The sequence below is a fragment of the Saccopteryx bilineata genome, chromosome 1 (assembly GCF_036850765.1).
Source record: "Saccopteryx bilineata isolate mSacBil1 chromosome 1, mSacBil1_pri_phased_curated, whole genome shotgun sequence".
Classification (NCBI taxonomy): domain Eukaryota; kingdom Metazoa; phylum Chordata; class Mammalia; order Chiroptera; family Emballonuridae; genus Saccopteryx; species Saccopteryx bilineata.
In genome coordinates, this window is record NC_089490.1 from 356827299 (window position 1) to 356842185 (window position 14887).

General features: G+C 48.4%; 1 protein-coding gene across 2 annotated transcripts; it reads left to right on the plus strand.

Moving 5' to 3' along the window:
- Positions 1-9982: 9982 nt before the first annotated feature.
- On the plus strand, positions 9983-12188 carry ADM (adrenomedullin). 2 transcript variants are annotated; one of them, XM_066253843.1, is made up of 4 exons: positions 9983-10116; positions 10494-10616; positions 10758-10907; positions 11101-12188. In XM_066253843.1, exons 2-4 carry the CDS (start codon positions 10519-10521, stop codon positions 11417-11419), a joined length of 567 nt encoding a protein of 188 aa, XP_066109940.1. In that variant the 5' UTR covers positions 9983-10116; positions 10494-10518; the 3' UTR covers positions 11420-12188. The 2 variants fall into 2 exon arrangements, with proteins under 2 accessions (XP_066109940.1, XP_066109941.1); XM_066253844.1 differs by having other exon boundaries at positions 11104-12188.
- Positions 12189-14887: the final 2699 nt, after the last annotated feature.

Sequence of the window (14887 nt, forward strand, 5' to 3'; positions counted from 1 at the left end):
AATACCTAGCTTCAGTGACAGGGATGCCTGCTTCACTGGGCCCTATGGGACACATACTACATAAGGCCATCCTACCAAGACTGGGAGACATAGCAGATCTAAATGAAATAGAGGCAAGCAGGTTACCAGATACAAAATTCAAAACAATGGTTTTAAGGATGCTCAAGAAACTTAGTGAGAGCTTCTAACATTATAAAAGAGGACATGAAAACCACATAAAAGAACCAATGAAGGATACAATATCTGAAATATAAAATGAAGGATACAATATTGTAATGAAGGATACAATAGCTGAAAGTAATAGAAAATACCCAATCAGAGTAGCAAAAAGAAAAAAAATTTTAATGAGAATAGTTTAAGAGACCTCTGGGACAACATCAAGCATAACAATATCTGCATCATAGGAGTACCAGAAGGAGAAGAGAGAGCAAGAGATTAAGAATCTAATTGAGGCCCTGGCCGGTTGGCTCAGTGGTAGAGCGTCGGCCTGGCGTGCAGAAGTCCCGGGTTCGATTCCCGGCCAGGGCACACAGGAGAGTCGCCCATCTGCTTCTCCACCCCTCCCCCTCTCCTTCCTCTCTGTCTCTCTCTTCCCCTCCCGCAGCTAAGGCTCCATTGGAGCAAAGATGGCCCGGGCGCTGGGGATGGCTCTATGGCCTCTGCCTCAGGCGCTAGAGTGGCTCTGGTCACAACATAGTGACGCCCAGGATGGGCAGAGCATCACCCCCTGGTGGGCAGAGCATCGCCCCTGGTGAGTGTGCCGGGTGGATCCCGGTCGGGCGCATGCGGGAGTCTGTCTGACTGTCTCTCCCCGTTTCCAACTTCAGAAAAATACAAAAATACAAAAAAAAAAAAAAAGAAAAAGAAAAAAAAAGAATCTAATTGAAGATACAATGACTAAAAATTTCCTTAACCTGGTCAAGAAAAAAGACTCACAAGTCCAGGGAGCAGAGAGGGTCCCAAACAATATGAACCCAAAGAGTCCTACATCAAGACATCGTAATTAAAATGCAAAAGGTGAAAGACTGGCCTGTAGTGATGCAGTGAATAAAGCATCAACCTGGAATGCTGAGGTCACCAGTTTGAAACCCTGGACTAGCCACGTCAAGAAGGCACATATGGCCCTGGCCGGTTGGCTCAGCGGTAGAGCGTTGGCCTAGCGTGCGGAAGACCCGGGTTCGATTACCGGCCAGGGCACATAGGAGAAGCGCCCATTTGCTTCTCCACCCCTCCGCCGCGCTTTCCTCTCTGTCTCTCTCTTCCCCTCCCACAGCCAAGGCTCCATTGGAGCAAAGATGGCCTGGGCGCTGGGGATGGCTCCTTGGCCTCTGCCCCAGGCGCTGGAGTGGCTCTGGTCTCAGCAGAGCGACGCCCCGGAGGGGCAGAGCATCGCCCCCTGGTGGGCAGAGCGTCGCCCCATGGTGGGTGTGCCGGGTGGATGCCGGTCAGGCGCATGCGGGAGTCTGTCTGACTGTCTCTCCCCGTTTCCAGCTTCAGAAAAATACAAAAAAAAAAAAAAAAAAGGAAACAAACAAACAAAAGCTGGGGTAGCAATACTTATACCAGACAAAATAGACTTTAAAACAAAGGCTTTAACAACAGACAAAGAAGAACCCAGTAATTCTACTTCTGGGTACCTATCTGAGAAAACCAAAACACTTCATCAAAATGTCCTGTGTATCCATATGTTCATTGCAGCGTTATTTACAGCAGCCAAGATATGGAAAGAACTTAAGTGTGAATCAATAGATGAATGGATAAAGAAAAAATGGTACAGCCTGACCAGTGGTGGCACAGTGACTAGAGCATTGGCCTGAAATGCTTAGGTCATTGGTTCAAAACCTATGGTCACCAACTTAAACACAGTGTCACTGACTTGAGCCTGAGGTTGCTGGCTTGAGCCAGAGGTCATCAGTCTAATCCCTGGTCAAGACACATACAAGAAGCAATCAATGCACAACTAAATGGAGCAACCAATTGATGTTTCTCTCTCTCTCCTTTTCACTCTCTTTTCCCTTCCTCTCTCAAAAAAAGCAGTGCATATATATATATACAAAAAAAGATATGAATCATCTGTAAAAAAAGAATAAATCTTACCATCTGCAACAACAGGATATTGTGCTGAGTGAAATAGGTCAGACAGAGAAAGATAAATGCCATATGATTTCACTTTTATGTGGAAACTAAAAAACAAAATAAATTAACAGCAGAATAGAAACAGATCAGAACAAACTGATTAGCTCTCAAATGTAAGGGAGTTTGGGAGGATGGCTGAAAAAGGTGAAGGGATTAAGAAGTACAAATTGGTAGTTACAGAACAGTCATGGGGATGTAAAGTACAGCATAGAGAATATAGTAATTAGCAATGTAATAACTATGTATAGTGTCAGATGGGTACTAGATTTGTTGGGGCAATCACTTCATAAGTTATATGTAGATGTCTAATTAATAGGTTGCACATCTGAAACCAATATAATATTGTACATCAACTGTAATTGACAAAAAATTTTAAATTTGTCTTTTTAGCATAAGGATTCTGACATATCCCAGTTATATGTAGAAAGGCACCATGTGTTTATATACACACATTAACATACTTAGCATACACTAGAGCTGTGCTTTGCTTTTCAGCCAACAGCTGAAACTGATAAGCTCTGAACAAGGCAGCTTGATTACTGAGGTTGGCTGAAGGTCAGACTATCCCCTGAGATAATCACCAACACCTTTCAGCAAAGCATGAGGGCATAAAACAAGCGCAGACTTGTTTTACAGAAGGCTAGCAGGAGCAGGAAGGGAGGAAGGCTATGCAGCACAATGATGATGTGTACAGAGCAGATGCCTTCCTTTTATGCTTTAGAAGGCAAAAAGAAGACAATTACTAGTGAGCAAGAATTATCAGCCCTCTGCTTCTACAGTTGGCTGTTGCGGAGTAAGTGGTTGATCTGTACAGCCATTTCAAGTGCTTCCTGTGGTTAGCCACTACACTTCAGAATGGCAGTATGAGAGTGCGACTTGACCAAACATCAACAGTCAGGGCCCAGGGCCTCTTCAAATGGCTTCTATCAACCAGTAACAAAGGAGACTAAGTAGCTGTGGAAGAAAATTCCCTGATCCACTGTCAGATCTTCATTCACTCAGTTGCTTAAGTAAAAAACTCAATGATTGTTACCCTTGACACCTGCCTAACTCTCAGCCCCACATCACTGAGTCCTGTTGATCCTACTTCCCAAATATGTGTACTTGTCTCCACCGTTGCTGCTACCCCACTAACCAGAGCCACTATCACCTCCCACCTTGACTATTGCAACAACTTCCTAACTAGTTTCCCTGTTTCACTGGTGCTTTCAGGCTTTTTATTATATATAGGTAAAACTTAAGGATGTAAGTGACTTATAAACACTTTGTTCAAATTAAATTTGTAGAGTAAACACACAGTTTCTACCTTGGGTGTTTGTTCAAGGTGTGGGAAGGAGGCTTCAGAGATGGCTACTAGAGGTTGTCCAGCAGTTGCTTTCACATGTGAGATTATATGACTACTCACATCTTGACACTCAGATGAAGTACCCCTGATGTTAGCAGCTACAGTATAAATCGGTGCTGTGTGACATGGCAGGTGCTTTTACTTAGATTGCTTATTTATTTAGTAAATAGGATTGGCTACAAAGATTGTGGAGCCCACTGTAAAATGAAAGAGTAGGATGCTCTGTTCAAAATTATCAAAAAAATTCAAAACAGTGAAAAGCAGAGCATTAAACCAAGTGTGGGGGCCTGTGCAACTGAACAGGGTACAGATCCATGGTGTAAACTGGCTCTCTTGGTAAAGCTTAGGGTGGAGTGTGTATGTGATGTGTGTGTGTGTGTGTGTGTGTGTGTGTGTGTGTGTCTAGGGGTAGGTTAACAGAGATACAGGGGGACTAGGCCCTCTCCAATCTCTCCAGGGCAACACACTGCTTCCTTTGTTGCTCTTCTCTAATCCATCCACCACATTCAATAGCCAAATGATCTTTTAAATAAATGTGTATCAGGCCTAACCTGTGGTGGCGCAGCAGGTAAAGTGTTGACCTGGAATGCTGAGGTCACAGGTTTGAAACCCTGGGCTTGCCTGGTCAAGGCACATATGGAAGTTGATGCTTCCTGCTCCTCTCCCTTCTTTTCCTCTCCTCTCTCTAAAATGAGTAAATAAATCTAAAAAAAAAAAGAAAGAAAGAAAGCAATGAACAACTAAAATGAAGCAACTATAAGTTGATACTTCTCTCTCCCTCACCTCCCCTGTCTGTAAAATCAATAAATAAAATTTATAAATAAATGTATATCAGGTTATGTATATCCCCTCTTCAAGTCTGTCAATAGCTACCTATGTCACCATAAATAAAGTGCAAAATCTTTATCGTGCCCCAGAAGATCTTATTTACTCTGGTCCTGATAACCTATTTAATCTCATTTCAAGTCACTCTTCCTAACTTGATACTCTCCAACTACACTCCACTTCTTTCATTTTCTCTAGTGTACCAAATTCTCATTTCTAAGCCTTTGCACATGCTATTTCCTCCATTAGGAACACTAGAGTCCTATAGTCTTGCTTTTCTTTCAGAATGCTTACCACACTTTATAACCATATATTTATTCCTATGAAGGTTTGTTTATGCTGGCTTCCTCACTGGGCTGTAAGCTTGTTGAGGGCAAGTATGATGTTTGCATTGACGATTACTGTATGCCCAGTGCTTAACACAGAGCTAGGCATATATAATACTTGCTCAGTAAATATTTATTGAAGGGATGAATGAACTTTCAAATCATGCAGGCCCATATATAAGAATTGCCTCATTCCAATGATTCTAATCTGATAGTAAAGAATCCCCACTTGAAGGTAGGTAGTCATTCTCACTGGCTAGGGATGACTCCAAATGGTCCAATCATCTCTTTTATCATCTATTTATGAATGCCATTCATTATTCCAATAGGAAATTTATCTTGAAGTCATTTCATCTTGTTCCCTTATAGCTGTTAGTATAACAAGCTCATATATGTTAACCATCTTCTCTATGTTCTCTTTCATTTGTCCTATGGCAATGTACATTCTTCAACCTCCAGAGAGGTTTATCCTCTCGCTTTATCACATGTCTGTCCATTTGTATTGTGCAGAAGCATGAAAATGAGGCAGCAAAAACATTACTTTTTTATGCTGATGCTCTGGAAAATATTATGCCCTAAAGAGAGAGGTTAACTGCCCTTTCTGCCTCCACCACTCCAATTAATGCTATAGAAACAGTGCTTTTATTGTGTCAGCATTCTTAACTTGGTCAACCTCCTAAAATTGTATGCCTGTTTTATACTTAAATTGGTTTATGTACATGTGCATTTTTATAGAAAGGAACTAAATTTTCTTAGCTCTTTGGAGAAGTCAAAGACCCCCAAAAGTGCCCTGAGCTTTATATTCTTCTTCACTTCTGTGAGTGAGCAAATCCACAAAGCTGAGTGTGTCCTTTCTCTAAACCACTCTGTGTTATGACTCCAGGAAGCTTCAGGTTAGCAGTGATATTCTGCACCATATGAATAATAAATTAGTTATAAAATTTCCTGTTTGAAAGAAAAAAACATCTGAAATAATTATGCCATGCACTTAGCTACTCACTTTTAGTTATTTTTATTAATGCTATAAAATTACTTATTGTTTCTTATTACTTTTCTGCATGACCTGAGTGTGGTCACTCTGCTTTAGGGACTGTGTCCAGTATTAGCTGAGAAACCACAACCACAATTTTTTTAAAACCAGAAACATTGCTAAGAATAAGGCTCGGATTTAGGGCCTAAAATTAATTCAGTTGGAATGTGAAGAAAAAATTAAGACACCATTATACAACAAGACAATCTGACCCTTTAAAAAGTCTTGGACAGGGCCATCGTTTGGGGACCCCTGCTCTAGAGCAAGTGGGATTTCCCAGAAGGTGCCAGGTTAACCACCAGAAACAGGAGGAAAAGTAACTTTCTCTCTCCTCTTGATGCAGGGATTGGCAAACTATAGCCTGAGGACTTCTTTTCCTAAAGTTTTATCCGAACGCAGCTACACCCAACGTTGACTCGGGTCTCTTTTCTTGCTACCACAGCAAAGGTGGTGGCACAGTGGATGGAGCGTTGGACTGGGATGCAGAGGACCCAGGTTCGAGACCCTAAGGTCGCCAGCTTGAGAGCGGGCTCATCTGGTTTGAGCAAAAACCCACCAACTTGAGCCCAGGGTCCCTGGCTCCAGCGATGGGTTACTCGGCCTGCTGAAGGCCCGCAGTCAAGGCACGTATGAGAGGGCAATCAATGATCAATTAAGGTGTTGCAGCGTGCAGTGAGAAACTAATGATTGATGCTTCTCATCTATCTCTGTTCCTGTCTGTCTGTCCCTGTCTATCCCTCTCTCTGACTCACGGTCTCTGTAAATTAAAAAAAAAAAGAAAAAAAAAGTCTTGGACACACACACACACAAGTCCTAATTAACCAGAACTTTTTTTTCCTTTCTCTTCAATTGCTAGTGAAATTTTTTTTTAAAGAGTTTTTTTTTTTAATTTATTTATTTTTATTCATTTTAGAGAGGAGAGGGAGAGACAGAGAGGAGAGACAGAGAGAGAGAAGTGGGGGAGGAGCAGGAAGCATCAACTCCCATATGTGCCTTGACCAGGCAAGCCCAGGGTTTCGAACCGGCGACCTCAGCATTTCCAGGTCGACGCTTTATCCACTGCGCCACCACAGGTCAGGCTGCTAGTGAAATTTTAAAGACGTTTCTTCCCTTCCTCCCTTCCTTGTACTCAATGTGAATCTACAGACACTGTAATTTGGATGGATGAAACTCCACCTCCACGTTAATAAATCACCAGAAGCAGAACTCCCGCTGTGGTGTTTCCGTCCAGATCTGAACATTTTGCATTCTAGTAATCTTTTCTCTTCAACGATGGCTAAGTAAACGAACCCACGGTTCAACAAGAAATATATAGATGCCAATTTTATATCTTTTTTCAACTAATACTCCACGACGCTTTGGGGAACATGCTGGCCCCTGTAACACACACACACACACACACACACACACACACACACACACACACACTCGAAGATACAAATGTGCTAGCAAAATCCCGAGCTGTCAATCCAGAACTTTAAAGAAAGAATTGGCAGGGTTCTCTAGCGTCAGCTCTCTATGTGCCATAGCTACACCGCGCACCTGGCCTGAGAGCGAGCACGCCCAGGCTCTCAGGTGGGAATTTCTGGCACCCCCACTATGCTGCTGGCTAGGCACTGGAGCCTGGCCGAACAGAGCTGAGTATCCACTCCTAGGTTTGCGTTGCTTGTAGAAGCCTCCCAAAGCTCAGAGCGAGATTTGCACCTAGAATGCGCTTCGAGATCCTGCAACCGGACCTAGAGCTGTTTCCCTTCCAGGGATCAGGGGTTTTCCTAAAGCACACGGAGAGAAGGCGACGAGACACAGGCACAATATCCTCTGTAGACCGAATCTTCGGGGCTGATGGGAACTGGAAGGAACGAATCCAGACCACGCGACTTTCTCTGGCTGCGGGCCGGCGCCCAGCTGTTCTTGACCTCTCGGGCAGTTTCAGGAGCGCGCCGGGGAAATGAAAGTAAAACCTGTGTTGGCACGGACCCAGCTGGAAGCTGGCGACAAATAGATTGCATCCTCAGACAAGACAAACAGCCTTTCCTAGACAGGGTCTGTGTGAGGAGCTTGACTCGAAGGAGACAAACTGAAAGGAAGCAATAGGAAATGGGAGACAAGCGAGAAAAACTAGGATGGGGAAGCTCGTGGAAACATACAGACGCGCAATAATACCTACTGTCTGCGGGGGGGACAGACTAGCCTCCTGACCGGGTCTGTTAAGGTGACTACTCTGCGGCCAGCCAGGAGGCCGGAACCTAGCCAGCACGCTGGGCTGCACGCCTCTGACCCTCGGCACCCCGAGCCCTTGCCATAGCAACGCCAGGAATCTGTCCGCTGCTCTCAACTGAAACTCAGGTCCGCTCAGCTGACTCGGGGAAGAGTCCTCAGAATAGAGGTCCTTGCCTTCCCCAGGTGCAATGTCCACGGCTCGGTCCTGAGACTGAAAAGGCGGCTGAGCCAGCAGCGCGTGGCCCAGACCAGGCAAGGTCCGCGCGACCCAGCGCCCAGCCGCCTTTGCACTGCGTAGCAGAACCAGTATGGCAAAGCAGGCAAGAAGCTTAGAGACAGGCGCCTGCCCGGGGTCTGTTATAGATGGGGAAACTAGAGGAGGGACCACCTGACTTGCCCACCTTCACACAGCGAATTGCAATAGGGAGAGAAGAGTCCTGGTGGTCTCGCGCCTTCGGCCTCCCAGTGTGAGCACTGGACTTCAGGACCTGCGACTAGGGTAGTGGGTGACAGAACGTCAGAGGCCCGCATTTAAGAAGTAGGGAGCCTGACCTGTGGTGGCGCAGTGGATAAAGCGTCGAACTGGAAATGCTGAGGTTACCGGTTTGAAACCCTGGGCTTGCCTGGTCAAGGCACATATGGGAGTTGATGCTTCCAGCTCCTCCCCCCTTCTCTCTCTCTCTCTGTCTCTCTCTCTCCCTCTCCCTCTCCTCTCTAAAAATGAATAAATAAAATAAAAAAAAGTAATAATTGTTAAAAAAAAAAAAAAAAGAAGTAGGGAGCCTTTCGGGACTGAATTCCCTCCCCAATTTGGTCCCCAAAAGACAAGTAAGAAAGTGGATTCAAGAAACAGTGATGGAAGAGTACAAAAGGGTGACAAATGTGCTCGGGGGTGATTCATCATGATCAGGCATAAATACCTGGGCTAGCACTCTTCTCTCCCCCTTGACGAGATGATGACCCTAGCTTAGAAAGTCCACGCGGCGCCCCACTCTGTACCTGCTTGTGGGGGCCGAGTTAGGATTCCACTGCTTACTACGTTTGGTGCGATTTTGGGCAAATACATTCTCCCTCTGAACTTCAATTTTCCACTTAGAGAAATGAGAAAAGTAATGTTACTGTCCTCGCTAACTCAAGGGTAGGTGTGAGGATCAAAGGAGATCAGGAAGTGGCCGTGCTTTGTAAATTGTAAAACGACAGACAGAGGTGAAGCGTTATATGCTTCCTGGCAGTGAATCCTCACGTTTAGAATGGCTGATTGAAAGCTCAGAGGGCAGCCAGGCAAACTCAGGTTGTAACCTTATAAGGCATTATTAGATAACAAGGGGGAGGAAAACCGAAACAATCTCTTTCTTCTTAATTATGGGTATCCCTGTATTTCCAAATAGACACGTAAATTCTGAAACTTAAGATACTCTCCCCCACCCAAATCTCAATCCTCAAACTAGCCTTTCTGAGCCTTACCCTTATTGAGAAATCTTACTAGCCCATTCCAGGGCCCTGATGTCTCCGCGGCTCTCGTGGGTGGTTGGGGGGTGGGGTGGGGGCGGAGTGTGTGAAAGCGAGCCCCTCTCCTTTAGGCTGTGCTTTGTGCTTTGCCTCCGCTGCTCCGATGGAGTCTGGGGTCGAGGCCAGCTCAGGTTCGAAGCCGGCAGAGGGCGCGGTCCACTCGGGGCCGCAGCTCCCGAGGGCCAGGGTTTGGCCCATCAGCGTGGTGTCCCCGCTGGGTCCTGTAGTTCCATACCAGGAGGACTTGCATTCGAGGCTGCATAGATAGATAGTAGGTAAGGACTCCAGAAAGTTGTACCGGCCCTACTTCGCCCGGGCTTACAGCGTGAACCCTGTGCCGAGTCAGGACTGTGAAAGTTCCTGTACCACTCTCCTGGAGCACATCCCTAAGCCCTCTGGTCATAAGGTGCACCCCTACCTCCAAACCCTAAACGTCACACCCCACACGCACCAGCAAGCGCCGAGCGCGCCCGAGAGCAGGAGCGCGCACACCGCAGGGAAGAAAGGGAGGGCGGGCGGCAGCCCAGGCCCCGCCCCCTGAGCGCCTATAAAGCAGGGGAACCAGAGCTGGCCACTCAGTGGTTTCTCGGTGACAGTAGGCGAAACAGCTCGAGCTTTACCACCTCTGGTTTCTTACCGCAGCTTAGACGTTGGGGTTTTACTACTGCTAGAGCGCCATCTCGAACGTCATCCCCCCAGATCTTTGCAGATCACCCCCTCAGCAGGTAGGTGCAGCAGGTGGGGCGTGTAATGGAATGGCCCTTGCCCAGGCGAGAGACTGGGGGCCCTGGGTGAGGGGTCCTTTGAGGGGTGCGTCCCACCTACTAGCCCCAGCTCCTACACACACCTGGAACTCCAGTACCCCCTGCTCTGTCAGCCAAATTCTGAAGAGTTGAACAGGAAACCTCTCGGAGCCTGGCACTGGGCAGCGGCCTCTCCTGCGAGGCATGTCCCCCGCCCGGCGGGTGCAAACGCGGCCGGCGCCTCTCTGTGCCTCGGGGAGAGGAGCGTCTGAGCCGCCCGCGCGGGCGCCACCCCTCAGTGCCCGGCCCGAGCGGCGTGGCGGGTCTGGGAGCTCACGCCCCTCTGTCTCCTTCACAAGGGTCTGCGTGAGCGTCGCCGCCGGGATGAAGCTGGCTCCCGTCGCCCTCCTGTACTTGGGCTCGCTCGCCTTCCTCGGCGCAGACACCGCGCGGCTCGACGTGGCGTCCGAGTTCCGAAAGAAGTGAGTTGCAGGCAGAGCTTTCCTCAGCCCTGGACCCTGGAAGACAGGGAAAGTGGCCGCTGGTCCCGAGGGCTTAGAAGCAAACGCGAGTGGCTGGGCTCTTTTGGGTCCATGCGAATCGAGTTTATTTGTGTTTTCCAGATGGAATAAGTGGGCACTAAGTCGTGGGAAGAGAGAACTTCGGGTGACCAGCAGCTACCCCACCGGGCTCGCCGACCTGAAGGCGGGGCCTGTCCAGACAATCGTTCAGCCCCAGGACGTGAAGGGCGCCTCTCGCAGCGCCCAGGCTGGGTAGGTACTGCCCGACCCCGCCGTCGCGGGGGGGAGGAAGGGCCGCTCTCCGTTCTTACCCTGGCCCCGGGGGTCGTCAGGGCTAGGTGGCAGTTTCCAGCCCCCTCTAGTCCTAAAATGCTTCCGTTCCTGGTGGCTGGGGCCGAAGCCCTGCTCGATGGGGGTCTCACGCCGCCTTCCTTTCCCCCTCCAGCAGTGCGGACGCCGCCCGCATCCGAGTCAAGCGCTACCGCCAGAGTATGAACAGATTTCAGGGTTTGCGGAGCTCGGGCTGTCGATTCGGGACGTGCACCGTGCAGAAGCTGGCGCATCAGATCTACCAGTTGACAGACAAGGACAAAGACGGTGTCGCCCCCAGGAACAAGATCAGCCCTCAGGGCTATGGGCGCCGGCGCCGGCGCTCCTTGTCCAAGGCCGGCCGGGACCGGACTCTGTTGTCCCCGGAGCCACAGACGCGCCCGGCTCCAGCCTCCCGCAGGAATCAAGCGCTCGCCACCCTCTTTAGGATTTAGGCCCCCGTGGCAGCAGCTATCAGTCGCGTCTGCAGCCGGATGGCGCCTCCCGGAGCGGAGGGCTTCCCCGAGCTGAGCCTCTCAGCCGTTGGGGACCGAGCTGAGTCAGCCCCGCCTAGACCGGGAGTCCCGGAGGCACCGTCCGGCGGCGAGCCTCGGCTTTGCAGGAGTCCCTCCTCCTCAGAGACAGCGTTCCTTTCGCCCTAACCGGGCCCGGGTGTCCCAGGGGGACAGAGGAATCCGAGGGAGTATGTGCCAGGCTCATGGAGAGGAGAGACTGAGAATAAAATGCTGAGACCCCCCCGGGGCAAGGGTCCGAGCCACTGCCGTGCCCCCCTAAACCGATTTCTCAAGGGGTGTCATCCCACCTGGGCGCAAGCCCCCACTATTACTTGAACCTTCCAAAACCTAGAGAGGAAAAGTGCAATGCGTGTTGTCTATACAGAGGTAACTATCAATATTTAAGTTTGTTGCTGTCAAGATTTTTTTTTTTTGTAACTTCAAATATAGAGATATTTTTGTACGTTATATATTGTATTAAGGGCATTTTAAAGCAATTGTATTGTCTCTCTCCTCAATATTTTAATACGTGAATGTCTCAGCGAGGTGTAACATTGCTGTTTGCTGCGTGGATTGTGTGAGAGTTTGTGTGTGTGAAAGAGAGACTTATTACTTCTTGTGGAAGAAGGAAATACCGTGTCTGTATAATCTATTTACATAAAACGAGTGATATGCGAAATAGCAAACCAATAAACTGCCTCAATGCTGATTCATTCTCGGGTCACGCGTCTTGTGAGGGAGGGTGCCCCTGGTTCTGGGAGACTTTGGGTCATGCCGCCTGGTGTGGGAAGGTGGGACAGTTGCACCGGTGGGTGCTGACCCCTCTCCGCGCCCGCTGAACAGTCCGGAGTTACGCTCTCCCTGCCGGGCGCGCGGAGCTTCGAGAAACAGGTTAAGATTTTGCGGACATGCGGGTGGTACAGCCTCGCGTGTAGGCTGGGCCGGGTGGAATAGGGTGAGCTCTAGTGGGGAGCGAACCTGGATTCTCCGGATTGTGCCAGAGTCCCAGATTTTATGAAGTTGATCACGGGATCCTTCGCGAAAGAGCGCCTCGGAGAGTTGGGGCTTTCTCCGGAGCCTTCTAATTCTGAGGAGTCACCCCAGGCTGCCGCGGTGTTCAAGTTAGAAGCTACTCCAGCAAAATGTTCGGACTCCTCGGGGAAACTGGCAGTGGGGCGGGAAACCTCAACCGTCTCCCAGCCGGGTGTCCCGGCGTGCCGGCAGACTCATAAACTAGGCTGCGGCGCCTCCAGCCGGCCGCCTTGCACGAGTGCGAGAGCCGTCAGGCAGTACGTGCTGTTTAATAAGCTCTCCTACGTGGGAGTCAGCACATAGCCTTAATGAAAGAGGAAAGAAAAAAAAAACAAAAAACAGTTTGCAGATGCCAACCAGGGCCACCACCTCCCCCATCCCCCCAGACCTGCACGGCTGCTCCCGGTTCTGGGACCGTGACTCAGCGCCCACACGCTGCGCAGAGTGCAGCTGCTGGCCAGAGGCACGCGGGACGGACGTGCCGCCGGAACCGTGTGCCTCCGACCGCCTTAGACCTCCATTGTTCCGCCTCCCGTTGCTGCTGTCCTCTTCCTTCCTCCTTACCAAACTTTTATTCATTTTTTTTCTCCACTTTTCTCCAGCCTTCCATTTCTCTCCTTCCTTCCTTCCTCCTCCTTGCTTTACGTTTTATCATCTTAGAAGGTTGACCCCAGTTCCAGTGATAGAAGCCAGACGATAAGCCCCACTGACTAGAAGGGCAGGGGACATGGGAACAGGATAGAAGAGGAAGAAAAGAGGAAGCACCCCTGATTTTTTATTTTTCTGCCCCATTGGTCTCATCCAATATTCTGAAAACCCAGGATGGAGACCAACTACTTATCCTTTCCAGAAAGTTTTCCTGGCCTTTCTACTTCAAGGCATAGCTGAAATGTTTCTGCTTATAGGTGATTTCAGAAATCTTGCTGGTGAAGAAAATCTGAGGGTGAGTATGGAGAATGGAAATATTTCCAGAACATTCAACCTTCTCCTGGGCCTTTTGTATCTATTGCATATCACAGGGGCCCTTCTGAGGGCCTAGAATAGTGCCTTTCAGGAAAGGCCCGCCTATATGTTGAAAGAGATAGGTCCTAGGTTGGGGTCCAAAGACTTCTGATGCAGTTTCAATTTAGAAGAAAGTAGATCCCAGGATACGGAATTTTTTTGAGACTAGAGAAGGCCTCAATTCTGGGTACCTGGCTGTTGACAGTGTCAATCTCCATATGGTTCACTGTCATATTTGCTCTTAATTTTGTGAGGTTCATTAGAATTGATGGGGTTATAAATATAGCAGCAAACCATCCTTGTCCTCAATGACTTTTCAAAAAAAAAATTTATTGATTGATTTTTAGTGAGAGAGGAAGGGAGACAGGAACATCAATTTGTTCCTGTATGTGCTTTGACCTGGGATCAAACTAGCAACCTCAGTACTTTGGGACAATGCTCTAACCCAGTGGTCCCCAACACCCTGGCCATGGACCAGTACTGGTTCGTGGGCCATTTGGTACCGGTCCGCAGAGAAAGAATAAATAACTTACATTATTTCTATTTTATTTATATTTAAGTCTGAAAGATGTTTTATTTTTTTTAAATGACCAGATTCCCTCTGTTACATCCATCTAAGACTCTTGACGCTTGTCTCGTAAGTTCGACAATTATATTTAAAAATATCACAGTTTTTATGCCGGTCGCATAATTTTATTTTGTGCATTTATCCGTCCCACCCTAAAGGCCGGTCCGTGAAAATATTTTCTGACATTAAACCGGTCCGTGGCCCAAAAAAGGTTGGGGACCACTGCTCTAACCAACTTAGCTATCCAGCCAGGGCCTCAATGGTCTTTTAATAAATATTCTCTTAGAGGGAACTCTGTGCTAGGCACTACAAAAGGTACAGGGCACATATGAATGAAAGAGTGATTAAAATGACAGTCATGGAATTTCTGTGCCAGTGAGTGGTTCTGGGTGGTCTAAGGGGGCTACAGAAATTACAGAGAGCAGCAGCCACTTCAGCCTTGCAGACAGTGGCTTGGGATTGCATACCCTTTTCCTTGAGCCAAGGTTTGTCCCATAGCCACAGAGCCCTGCAGCCAAACCCCACCCTGGCAGAACTTCAGCCGGCTGAAAAAGCTGCCAAAGGCAGGTTGGGCACTAGCTTAGGGCTGTTCCGAGCAGAGACCAGGCATCTAGTCTTCTGCCCAGGGAGTCTCATGACTCTCTTCGAAGAAATCCAAGGCTAGTGAAGGAGATGGTTCAGCTCTGAGATGAAAGAGGCAGCTGCTTAGCTGGAGTCCTTTCCAACCGAAAATCGTGTGATTGGAGACATGTCTGAAGAGACAGAGGCCCTCTTAACACCAGACAAGTTCAGGATTGACTGAATGT

Excerpts from the sequence above, each read along its gene's own strand:
- ADM (XM_066253843.1), top strand. The coding sequence starts at position 10,519 with ATGAAGCTGGCTCCCGTCGCCCTCCTGTACTTGGGCTCGCTCGCCTTC. Across the intron at positions 10,617-10,757 it reads GCGTCCGAGTTCCGAAAGAA|ATGGAATAAGTGGGCACTAA; the intron begins GTGAGTTGCAGG and ends TGTGTTTTCCAG. Across the intron at positions 10,908-11,100 it reads TCTCGCAGCGCCCAGGCTGG|CAGTGCGGACGCCGCCCGCA; the intron begins GTAGGTACTGCC and ends TTCCCCCTCCAG.